Source organism: Harpegnathos saltator, unplaced genomic scaffold (assembly GCF_003227715.2).
Source record: "Harpegnathos saltator strain DR-91 unplaced genomic scaffold, Hsal_v8.6 scaffold374, whole genome shotgun sequence".
In the NCBI taxonomy this organism is placed as follows: Eukaryota; Metazoa; Arthropoda; class Insecta; order Hymenoptera; family Formicidae; genus Harpegnathos; species Harpegnathos saltator.
In genome coordinates, this window is record NW_020230177.1 from 571,947 (window position 1) to 583,232 (window position 11,286).

General features: G+C 44.4%; 1 protein-coding gene across 3 annotated transcripts; it reads right to left on the minus strand.

Moving 5' to 3' along the window:
• Nucleotides 1-124: 124 nt before the first annotated feature.
• Nucleotides 125-8,711, minus strand: LOC105189307 (protein bric-a-brac 2). 3 transcript variants are annotated; one of them, XM_011151324.3, is made up of 5 exons: nucleotides 8,052-8,708; nucleotides 6,469-6,909; nucleotides 6,252-6,354; nucleotides 517-959; nucleotides 125-399 (listed from the first exon to the last, which is right to left on the minus strand). In XM_011151324.3, the coding sequence occupies exons 1-5, from the start codon at nucleotides 8,229-8,231 to the stop codon at nucleotides 187-189; spliced, it is 1,380 nt and encodes a 459-aa protein (XP_011149626.1). In that variant the 5' UTR covers nucleotides 8,232-8,708; the 3' UTR covers nucleotides 125-186. The 3 variants fall into 3 exon arrangements, with proteins under 3 accessions (XP_011149626.1, XP_025156332.1, XP_011149635.1); XM_025300547.1 differs by lacking the exon at nucleotides 8,052-8,708 and adding an exon at nucleotides 7,849-8,039; XM_011151333.3 differs by lacking the exons at nucleotides 125-399; nucleotides 517-959 and adding an exon at nucleotides 2,860-4,472 and having other exon boundaries at nucleotides 8,052-8,711.
• Between the last annotated feature and the right edge of the window lie 2,575 nt (nucleotides 8,712-11,286).

Genomic DNA, 11,286 nt, shown 5'->3' on the forward strand with positions numbered 1-11,286 from the left:
TCCTAGGGCAACGTATAAATATTAATTAAAAACGCGTTTTATATATCTTTAACCACTTATAATTCTCGCGTGTAAAGAGGCAATTTTGCATGAGCTTCGAGTATAACAACAATTTGCTTCTCATAATGAAGAATCCTTACGTAAAACACGAGATATGTTACAAGCCGCCACTTGATTTACAACCGTCTAATTTTTGTCCGGTTGCGCGGTCTCGTGACTATTATTCTGCTGGGAACTCTGCTTCATGATGTTGACCAATGTATCCAGTCTGGTAGGGCGCGCTATTTGCAGAACCATACGCGCCTCTTCCAAGATTAAGAGACCATTGTGCGCGTCGCTGGCCGATAGATTGTGCGCCGATATCACGTGCCGTCTCCAGGCCGCGTGCGTAGGGAGAACCTGAGGATTACGAAAATAAAGTATCAGCCGCCGCGAAAAGGATGCAAAATGTCAGCGATATAATCCACCGCGGCTTCGTTACGCAACGGATAGAGACGGAGAGGTCTCCGAACTCACTTGTAAGCACCATTTGCAATTGAGAGACGGCGAGATGGTGTGAACGGCTTTTATGTGCCTTCTGCGAAAACCCCAGCTCGTATACGCTCTGTCACAGAAAGGACACGGAAACGGTGGGTAAGCCGGTCCGCCTTTGATCGTCTCTTCCGACAGATCCATACCGTAGGGCTCGGCTAATGCAGGGAAGCCGGGCTGTGATGCTCCAGGACTGCTGTGTCCTGCGAGGAAACTCGAGGACTCCGCTTGATCGAACGCCTGCTCGCCATGAAAACGAGTCCGCGAGTCGGACGGCGACGGGTCCCTCGCATGCTTCGAGATGTCACACATGGAACTTTGCTCGATCGCGAACGGATCACTTCGCTCGTACGTCTCGTGCGGGTCCGGAGAAGCGTGGCGGGCTTCAGCAATCACCGTCACGATCGGCTTCGACGACGACGACGACCCTAGAAAGAATTTCAGCCGGCCATTTGAATCGTTTTCTTCATGAGCGAAACTCAATGTTGACTATGAACTAAGTACTGACCGATGTGTTCGTGATCGGTGATGTAATTATAGGTAACTATAACTAATAAATACAACTTACTCAATGTACTAGTCGTGGTCTCTTGACTTTGCTTCTCTCTCTCTCTCTCTCTCTCTCTCTCTCTCTCTCTCTCTCTATTTGCGTAAGATAATAATATTTCGCAACAGGATTCCAATCTTTTGCGTCGGCTTAAGGTGGTAAATCGTGACGTAAAAAGTACACGTGAAATATTGGCGTTTCTCCGCGACAGATCTCCCGGGGAAATCGTCGCTCTTACAGAATACTGCGCAAAGCGCAGTACCTTCGCACGAACACGTATCGCAAAGTACGATAGACGTGGGAGATCGTGCCTCGGCAGGTACACCGGAAATCAGGAGACAATTAAAAATGTAAAATAGGTTTATTTGCGACCAGTCGTGTGTGTCTTGTCTACAATAGTATCGATTTAAATAATAATAGTCGATCCGAAGCTGTCGGTATGCTCGAATGATCAACGCCCGTATGTCGCGCGCAACCGAATAAAAATGACTCGACTTCTCGTGAAGTAAAGTAAACGGAGATCAACGAACGCTTTCTCGCGCGAGAATGATAAAAATCGCACGCATTTGCAACATATATATCCTAATTCGGAGGAGTAGGGCCAATAGGGTTCCAGAGCGGGACACAGACGTGAGCGTGGCGAAGATTCTCTCGGCACCGACAACCGTCGCAACAAGCGCCAAACTTGTCTTGGCTCTGCCAAGAGTCGACACGGACGAGGAAATACATGCTGCGGAGAATGTCCGCGATGGTCCGCGCGTTTGGCATTTTTGCAACGGCAGCGGATCTCCTCGCGCGCTCACGTCGACGCTCCGACACTCCGCGACCGGCGCTTCTCGTCCGAATCGCACAATTGCATTACATACATATCCTAATAGTTCGTGGCGCATAGAGCGGCCCTCCGCGCCCTGTGCGGCGGTTTAAATAATCTACAAGCATGTCTTAAATCACTATTCCTGTCGTAAGAGCTATAGACTTTTTTTCTTTTCATCTGCCTTCTTTAAGTGTACATGTGAAGAACTGCCGTGGTCGAGCAGCGTGTATTCACGCACGCGCGCGCGCGCGCGTGACCAGCACGACCGTGACCGACACGGCCGAACCGTGCACATCCTTGTGTGTTATGTGTACATATATGTACATACATACCATACACATACTTCTAAGTGAGTACGTGTATGCCTACGCGTGTGCATGCTCGTGCACATACAGGATGTCTCAAGATTCGTAGTCGAGTGGAAACGCCGGAGCGGTGACGTTCGCAGGGAAGTGTCCGCGCGTGATGAAAGTGCGTACGATTCTTTCTCTCTCTCTCTCTCTCTCTCTCTCTCTCTCTCTCTCTCTCTTCTTCCCCTCTCTAATTCCGATTTAGCTTCTCTATTCAAGTATAAGTTCAGCGACTCGGCTTTGCGCAATAAGGCGAATGATCGGCGACAAAGTAAACATACGTGCGATCTTCTCCTTTGGTCTTAACACTGAAAGACGTACAATAAAAATGCACGCTTTCATTACCCGGTTCCTGGCGATAAACTCACCATCCTCAAACGTTGAGACACCCTGTAGACGACGCATATACGCACAACGAATGCGTGCTGCATATAGTATATATATATGTATATACACGCGCACTCTATCTGTGTATTAATAATGCGTGAGCGAGTACGTGATGTGTGTATATCCGAGTGCTAGAATGAGTGTGTGAGAGAGAGAGAGAGAGAGAGAGAGAGAGAGAGAGAGAGAGAGAGAGAGAGAGAGAGAGAGAGAGAGAGAGAGAGAGAGAGAAAGCGAGGAGGAGAGGAGATAGAGGGAGCGAGAAAGAGAGACAGAGACAGAGATACTCGCGTGTCTCTCCCCGATATACGCCGTCGACTTAATAATATCATGCCGTCTTTATCGCCAAAGTGGGTTCTCGCATGAATATACCGCAAATAAACGTTAAGAAGGAATGTTACGTTATTCGAAGTGCCATACGAAAAACACAACAAAGTACACAGACAGCTGGACGATTGACCTCGCGAGCGCGAGCGCGTCGTGAATAGCAGTACTTGATGGTATTGGTGGGGAGATACCTTAAAGCACACGCTGTGTGCGAGCGCGAAAGAAAGAGACGGGAGGAGAAATCGAATAAAGTTCCCCGGGGTGTTGCCCCCTTCGACAAGGTGGAAATTATAACGAAAATTATCGAGAGGAAGGCTTAGAATATTGTTATTATTATTATTCGTACGTCCGCCACCGCCGTACGTGGCGAACGTGAAGCGTATTTATAAATAACTCTCAATCGCGAACTACGATGCACCTTCTAAGATCACACACCCTGTCACCCCGAAATCTATAATCTAAAGTCGTCCTCGTCTTCTTCGTCGTCGTCGTCGTCGTCGCGGATCGGAGCGTGCATGTATGCACGCATGCACGCACGCACGCACGCACGCACGCACGCACGCAGGCAGGCAGATAGGTAGACAGGCAGGCAAGCAGACAGGCACGCAAGCACGCAGGCACGCACGCACGCACGCAGGCACGCACGCACGCACGTAATGTTCGCTCCGACGCCTATTGCACGTGTCCGAGTGATCCGCGCGATTCTTTTCTAATCCACGTCGGTCGACCGATCGTCCGTCCCTTCTTTCCCCCGTTAACGGCTACGCGCGCGCGTTAAATCTAACTATCTACTTACATCGATCTTTTTTACAACATCCTAAAACGCGAGAGCGCGAAAGCTCACACCGAGGAGGAACGAGCGAGGGACGCGAGTCTCGCGACGATTCCGCGTGCGGCAACAAACCCAACAAAGAGATAGAAAGAGAGGGAGAGAGAGAGAGAGATAGAGAGAAAAAAAGGGTAAACGAAAGGGATAGAGAGGAAGATGAGGGAGCCGAGGGGCGACGGGGGGGTTTTTACAAGGGTTTACGATCCTATTCCAGCCAGTGGAAACGTTTCCGTTTGACCCCTGACCTGAAATGCCCTAGTCATTGAGTGTAGACCGAACGCCTCTGAAACAGATACCTTTTCAAGCCCCTATTGCTAGTGTCGATTTTGGTTACGCAATTCTTCCACGCCTCCTCCCACTCAATGCTGTTGGGCGTAATGCCGCTGAAGTGCAACAGAACCTCCCGGATCAGGTGTATTTTGTTGCTGTCGAACTGCTGCTTGCCCATCTTGCCGTTCACGTTGCAGAGGATCCTCTCCTCCGGCGTGAAGAGAATCTTCATGAGATCGCAGGCCAGATGATCCATCGGCCGCGAGGACGCCCAAGTGGAGATTATGTCCGGGCTCGGCAGAAGATCGGCGTAAGGTAGCTGCTGATACGCGTAAAGCAGCGGCTTGACGTCCGAGAATCCACTTAGCCCGGACAAGCCCGATAAACCGGAAATGTCTTCAGCAGGGCTGTTCCCAGACCCTGCCACACACATCAGCACAGCGCGCTTTAGAGACACGGGCTGCCTTCTCGCACACGTGACATTACACGCACAATAAAGAGAAAATGTGAGCGAGCGAGTGTACGTTATAAAAAGCTATAATGAAGGACCGATCACGCATCTTCCGTCTCACGTATGCACCGCTCACGCATGCACGCACGCGGCGCACATACGCTTGTGCATCGGCGATCGACGCGTGATCGAGCGGCGTTCTCGGCCGGAGAGCTGACTTCGTTTCTCGAATCAACTTCCCGAATTTACGTCCAAGTCGACGTACGCTCTCTCACGAAGCTCAGCGTGTACGTTACGTAAATTGGAAATCGCGCGACACGGTTACCGGCCGTAGTTTTCGCGCCAATCACAGCCGTCACACGTACGTGTGCGTATACGATCGTTTCGCGATTGACAGCGAGAACGACCGGATTTGTTTTTCCTTTTACTTTTCCTTTTCCTTTTCCACGAGCGTCAAGTGTCTCTTCGCTGTGATTCAGCGAGCCGTAGAGAGAGAGATAGAAAGAGAAAAAGAAAGAGAAAGAGAGAGAGAGAGAGAGGGAGAGAGAGACCGTTCTGCCCGTTTGCGATAATTATGTCGCTCTCATTGTCTTCTCGATAGAGAGAGAGAGAGAGAGAGAGAGAGAGAGAGAGAGAGGGAGAGAGAGAGAGAGAGAGAGAGAGAGAGAGAGAGAGAGAGAGAGAGAGAGAGAGAGAGAGAGAGAGAGAGAGAGAGAGAGAGAGAGTTCTCTTTACCTCGCGTACGCAATCTTTCTTCTTTTCTTTCTACCTTTCTCATGGTTACCCTCGGCGGTGCAGCAAATAAAAGAAACATGGTCAAACACGTCAAAACGAGCAAAACAGAATATGCGATGAAAGCGAACAGAGGATTCGAAAGAAGCTACGCGAGCTGCGGTACCAAAGAAAAAGCTTTGATACCGCAACGTACCACCGGACACGCAGAGGCAGCGAGTAGTCGGTGTAGTGCACAGTTTTGCGTGTTGCATTTATACGTGTAATGAAAACAGAGCTGGTTATCAAGTGATAACTAAACTGTATTCTCGGACGTCGAAGATGAGGCGAAATGCGATACGGTCTTCGCATTGAATTCAAACTCGTTACTTCGACGAAATTTAGTATACAGATCGGCAACTCTTTTGCCACGTGAGTCCTCTGACGAACTTCATTTAAAGTCGCGCGTCTTCGCTTCACTTTTCAGATTGACGAACACTCTCGACAGATCCCCTCGACAGACATCTGTTAAAATCCCTTTGAGAAAATTTTTGCAAGAAACTTCGGCATAATGCTACTCGGGCACGGATTTTCAAAGCTTCCAATGTTAAAGGTAAGAAATGTAACGGCAACAGTTGATTCTCGATTAGATTTTCGCCAAGCATCTTCATATATCTGTAGGAAGATGTGACTAATAAAACGTGCGGCATATTTTGTATTCTTTGTGCGTCTACATGGGTGTCTACACATTTGTATGTACAGAACATAATATGCCGAAATAGCTGATTTAACGGATTTGCATTTACCACAACATCGAGACGCCAGCTAGACAACAGGGCAATGAAAATGCAACGGAAACTGAGTGTTGTCTAGCTTAGCTAGAATATACTAGAATTCGCCAAACGCAAAGAACGCATAAAATGTAGTATATAATAAATAAAAGTAAATAGAGCCATCTATTTACACATCCGCCAGGTAAGGCACATTCGCGCGTAATTTTCAACGGGAAAAATCTCTCAGAGCAATCTGACACTAACCTTGATTCCCGTCCGATTGTCCCGTATCTAGCCTCTCTGCTGCATCCTTATCTAACGGAGATCGCTTCGGGATATCTTCTACCGCCATTTCCAATGGTTCTATCTGAAATGCATTTGGATTGAATGCTGCGCGTTTCGTACACACCGTTGTGTACACAGCATAACGTGCGACTGAGACCGTTTTTATCATTACTATCTGACTTTTTCCAAAACTAACTTTCATCTCCAAACGATGATACACCGGATTGGGCAATGTCTCAGGCAACGTGTAATCTTCGTCTTTTCCGCTCTGATCGCTCGCCGCGGACTCATTTGTATTCTCCGACTGCGATATTCTAGGCGTTAGTGCTTTCTCCAAAATAGAATTACTCTGCTGTTTGCTGACTTTCTGCTTCTTCTTAGGTGTCTCCTCTTTGGTCAGCGGCGCATCCTCGACCACTGCCTGCTCTAGTTCAGCCAGTCTTTTATATGACTCCTTCGCGAAGATATCTCCACCGGACAGACCCCGAATTTGTAATGTTTCTGCAGCTTTCAAAAGTGCAGGTAAGTTCTTCTGTTCAATATTCACCTCTCCTTTGTATATAAATATAAGTAGCGCCTCCAATTCACTAAAATGTACATCTTGAAGTATTATAACTGGATGTTGACATGGGTTTGTCTAAAAAGGAAAAAAATAAGATTATCAAGCTATAATGTTACACCATATTATTATATAAATTATTAATCTATCTATCTAATAATTATTCATTATTAGAAATTATTAAATATTTTTATCAGAAACTATTTTTCTACATATTATTATTTAAAATTATTTAAATTTAAATTATTTAAAAACTAGGTGATACACTGTTCAAAATATTTGATTAATAAAATTCATCAAATATGTTCATGAAATATTTTTATGATATTATTACATAAAATATCTCAAAGTCAATATGTATATGAATCATAGTTGTAACAATTACTGAAGAGTTATTTCATTTCTTGTTACGTATGTAATAAAAAATAAGTATACAATAATTTTGTTTATTTGAAATAATAGAGAAGCAAAAATATGAATCGTCATTTTCATTTCAGGGAAAATAAAGTATAAATACAACTCGCAAATTGCGCTCTTGTCATCAGAATAGATATAAAACCATTAATCTTATAATCTGACAATCTCTCAGAACTCTATGTCACAAACATTATTGCATTAGGAGAAGGAAGGAATACGTCGGTGTTTGACAGCGAGGATCGAGGTAAGCGCGAGAATAGTCGTGATTAGAAAAGCAGAGAGAGAGAGAGAGAGAGAGAGAGAGAGAGAGGAGAGAGAGAGAGAAAGAGAGAAAGAAAGAGAGAGAGAGAGAGAGAAGAGAGAGAGAGAGAGAGAGAGGAGAGAGAAGAGAGAGAGAGAGAGAGAGAGAGAGAGAGAGAGAGAGAGAGAGAGAGAGAGAGAGAGAGAGAGAGAGAGAGAGAGAGAGAGAGAGAGAGAGAGAGAGAGAGGAGAGAGAAGAGAGAGAGAGAGAGAGAGAGAGAAAGAGAGAGAGAGAGAGAGTCAATTAGCCGATAATCGTCCGGTTTGCCCCGAAATCGAGCATGCCAATCAGTCTCTAACCTCGACGCGAGAGCGCTCGCTGGCTACGCGACAGCTGTCAAACGCGTTGTGTACATACGTCCCACCGAGGCGTGACGCGCGCGCGAGTACCGCTAGAAGACCGCCAAGTGGACAGTCCTCGGATGAGCGGGACGAGCTGTCAGTTCGACGACGGCTCATCCACGGGAGTTTCGGCGATTAACACGACCTTGACCTGGTCTCACCTGGAAGACCTTCTTGAAGAAGGGGCTGCTGGCTGAGAGTATCACCTTGTGCGCCGTGAGACACTGTCCGTCACTGGCAAGAGTCACGTCCACCAGACCCTCTTCCTCCCACAGACTCTCGAAGCTGGTCGCGATATTGCTGAGAAAACTGTTCCACTTTAGGCATATTTGACTTGACATGTCGCGCGGGATAGTACAGCAGGCACGGTACGGCACGGCACGGCTCGGCACGTTCGTATTGCGTCGGAGGTAGACGCTATCGCACCGTGGTGTCGCGCGGTGAACGCGAGCCTTGCCTTCTCACGCGACGACGGGGACGGCGAGCGCGACAGTGGCACGGCAGTCGTGCCAGGCACGCACAAACATCGTCGGTGGCGGAGTCGGGAGAGGAGGAGCACCTCTTCTGTTCATTTCGCCTGCACTCGCCGCACTCGGCAGTGCGATGTTGCACCTTTTGCTCTCGGAGCGAGGTGGGAGTATCGTGCACTGGGGAGGAAAAAGACGGAAATTAAAATTGGAAAGAAGTGCAGACGAGGAGGATTGGAGAGAACAGACTTTGTACTTTTGAATTTGGGCGAAAAATGTAGGAGTCAGGTGCGAAAAATACTGCCGAAAGGAACACGTATCATCGCGATGAATATGGCAATTTGTAAATAATTCTTCTCCTCACTGCTCTCTTCTTATGTTTCTTGTTTAATAGAATATTTTCTTTTTCCTTTTCATTGTCGACAAATTTCAAGCTGTTTAATTTTAAGTGCAGAAAGTGTAACGGAGCACAGCTGAAGGTTCGCGCGCGAACTTTGAATGGTATGGAACATTCAAGCAGCGTTCAAATTTGCATTTTATCGAACAAATTCACGATATACATACGTCATATTGTGCGTATAACAGCAACGAGATATATTCATGCACAAACAAAATCCATTTTCAGTAGAATCCAAATCCAAATTTTACTCCATGTTTTCCAACCATTTTTCATGTAAATGTGCTTACGTTTCAGCATTTTATATATTATTTATAATGAAATAAATGTGTATTTATAAATTATACATATATATGTATATGTATATATATATATATATACATATATTATATATATAATGTATGCGTATATGTTATATATTACATAAGAATAATAATTCAATCAAAATAGAAATCAAAATAGAATCATCAAAATAGAAGTATTACTTTAATGTCTCAAATCTGTTACTACTGTCTTCAATTTGCAATAAATCGTCAACAAGTTACTAAAAATTTACAGCCCTAAATAAAATTTTGCTTCTAAATTATAATATATCGATAGATAAATATCGTTTTCTTCATCTTCAGGATACTTCAGAATATTCAATTTTCCTTAATATTCAAAAGATGAAACAATATATTAAAAGCTAAATGATATTATCAGATGCTGATATATAAATTGCATCCATGTGCAATTGTTAAACAAATAAATGCAAGAAGATGATACTAAGGTCTTGATAATTTAGAATTATTCGTAATGTACAAGATGTTCTTCCTAAGAAAGCTACGTGGACGGTGTTGGATCGAAAGGCAAAATCGTTCCACGACGCGGTAGACTTACATTAAGCAAGGCGAAGCCGAGTGTGCATGCGTGCGTGCTTACGTGCGTGCTCGCGTGCGTACATTCAACCGTATGGCCGACAACAACAATTCCCGCGTGCGTGGTCCGCGTGCGTGCATGCGTGCGTGCCTGCTCGCGTGCATGCATGCTTGCGTGCGTCCGTGTCCATAACAGAGTTCCATAATCGTTAAGGTTCCACCGAGTTCTACCATGCCTTGCTTTACGTCCCAAGCGTGGCTACACGAAAATACAGTACGAAAACTTTAGAAACGTTTCAACGCATTCATTTTCTTATATTCAAAGAAATAATTAATCGAACTGTGTTTATATATTTTTTTCTTCCAACGAATATTGAAGAAGCAAAATGTCTTAATTTTAAAATAAAATAATGTATGTATAATGCAATACATACATACACATATATATATATATATATAATATTAATATTATAATTCATTTTTAGAAATACTTTTAGCATCTTTTTAATTTATATATGCAAAAGTCTTTCTCAGAAAGTTATATTAAACAATTAAAATTTATATATATATATATATATGTATATATATGTACGTATTTTTATTTAATATTATATGGCATTGCAAAACCACTATTTTTTTTTATATTAATATAGTAATTTCCTTTCGTCTACCATTTCTTTTTAGCCTGGTTTCTTCCTCACATCCTGTTTTCGATCTTACATATCTATAGCATATTCCAGCTCGTTCAATTTCACTGCTGGTATACGCGCCTACTTCTCTTTTTGCTCACCACAAAACTCCTTTTCTTTTATGCTACTTCAACCTAATTTCCACGCTAGTCTGTTACTTCTATCCTATCTTCTTGTTAATCTTTTTGTTTTGCTTTACTTTTCTTTATTCCTATGTTCGTTTTGCCAGTATCATACCAGAGAGGAAGCTGAGAGCGGCCAACACGGCGTTTTCGGCGACACCGATTTTTCGCACTGGGAATGGGCGCTATCTGCATCCATTTTGAGAGGGGAACTACGATGCTACATGCACTTTTAGGTCTCGACGGTAAAACCTGCATCTGGTGGCTGTCCGTGCTACATCCACTTTCAGGCGGTTTATGTCCGTGCTACAACCATAATAGCGTACTTGACAAGCACGGTCTCGCGCATTGTTATGCATTTGTAACATGAATTAACATGTTAACATGCACAAAAAAAATAAGAATTGAAATTGTATATGATTAATATCATGAAGATTATATACGATTTATTTCGATATATAAATATATGATAATAAGATAATATTTTGTGTGTACCCAAAATTATTTTTCCAAAATATTTCAGCGTTACGTTAGTATTTATTTATATTCCGGCAGGCGTTTTTTAGCGCAGTTGTGTCCGTGTGCATGTGTTGCATTGAAAGTGTGCGTGACGTACGTGTGCATATACGAACTCACACACACACACACACACACACGTGTCATACGCAACAGATAGAATCTCAGGATATATGCTTAAACATTTTCAATTGCCGTACGTTTCTATGTAAGAATGTAGTCGGCACACACACACAGAGAAACTGCTCCCGTCTATCCGTCTGAAGTCCCGCCCTCCGCTCGGCTTGTTTTGACGAACCAAGCGAAAGAGAGAGAGAGAGAGAGGGAATGTGTTCGCTCCATCTCGCT

What these genes read in the sequence shown, in the direction of transcription:
- LOC105189307 (XM_011151324.3), bottom strand. Translation starts at nt 8,231, where the DNA reads ATGTCAAGTCAAATATGCCTAAAGTGGAACAGTTTTCTCAGCAATATC. An exon ending in TCTTCAAGAAGGTCTTCCAG is followed by an intron (nt 6,910 to 8,051) that starts GTGAGACCAGGT and finishes TTTCCTTTTTAG; the next exon opens with ACAAACCCATGTCAACATCC. An exon ending in ATTGCAAATGGTGCTTACAA is followed by an intron (nt 400 to 516) that starts GTGAGTTCGGAG and finishes CGTAATCCTCAG; the next exon opens with GTTCTCCCTACGCACGCGGC.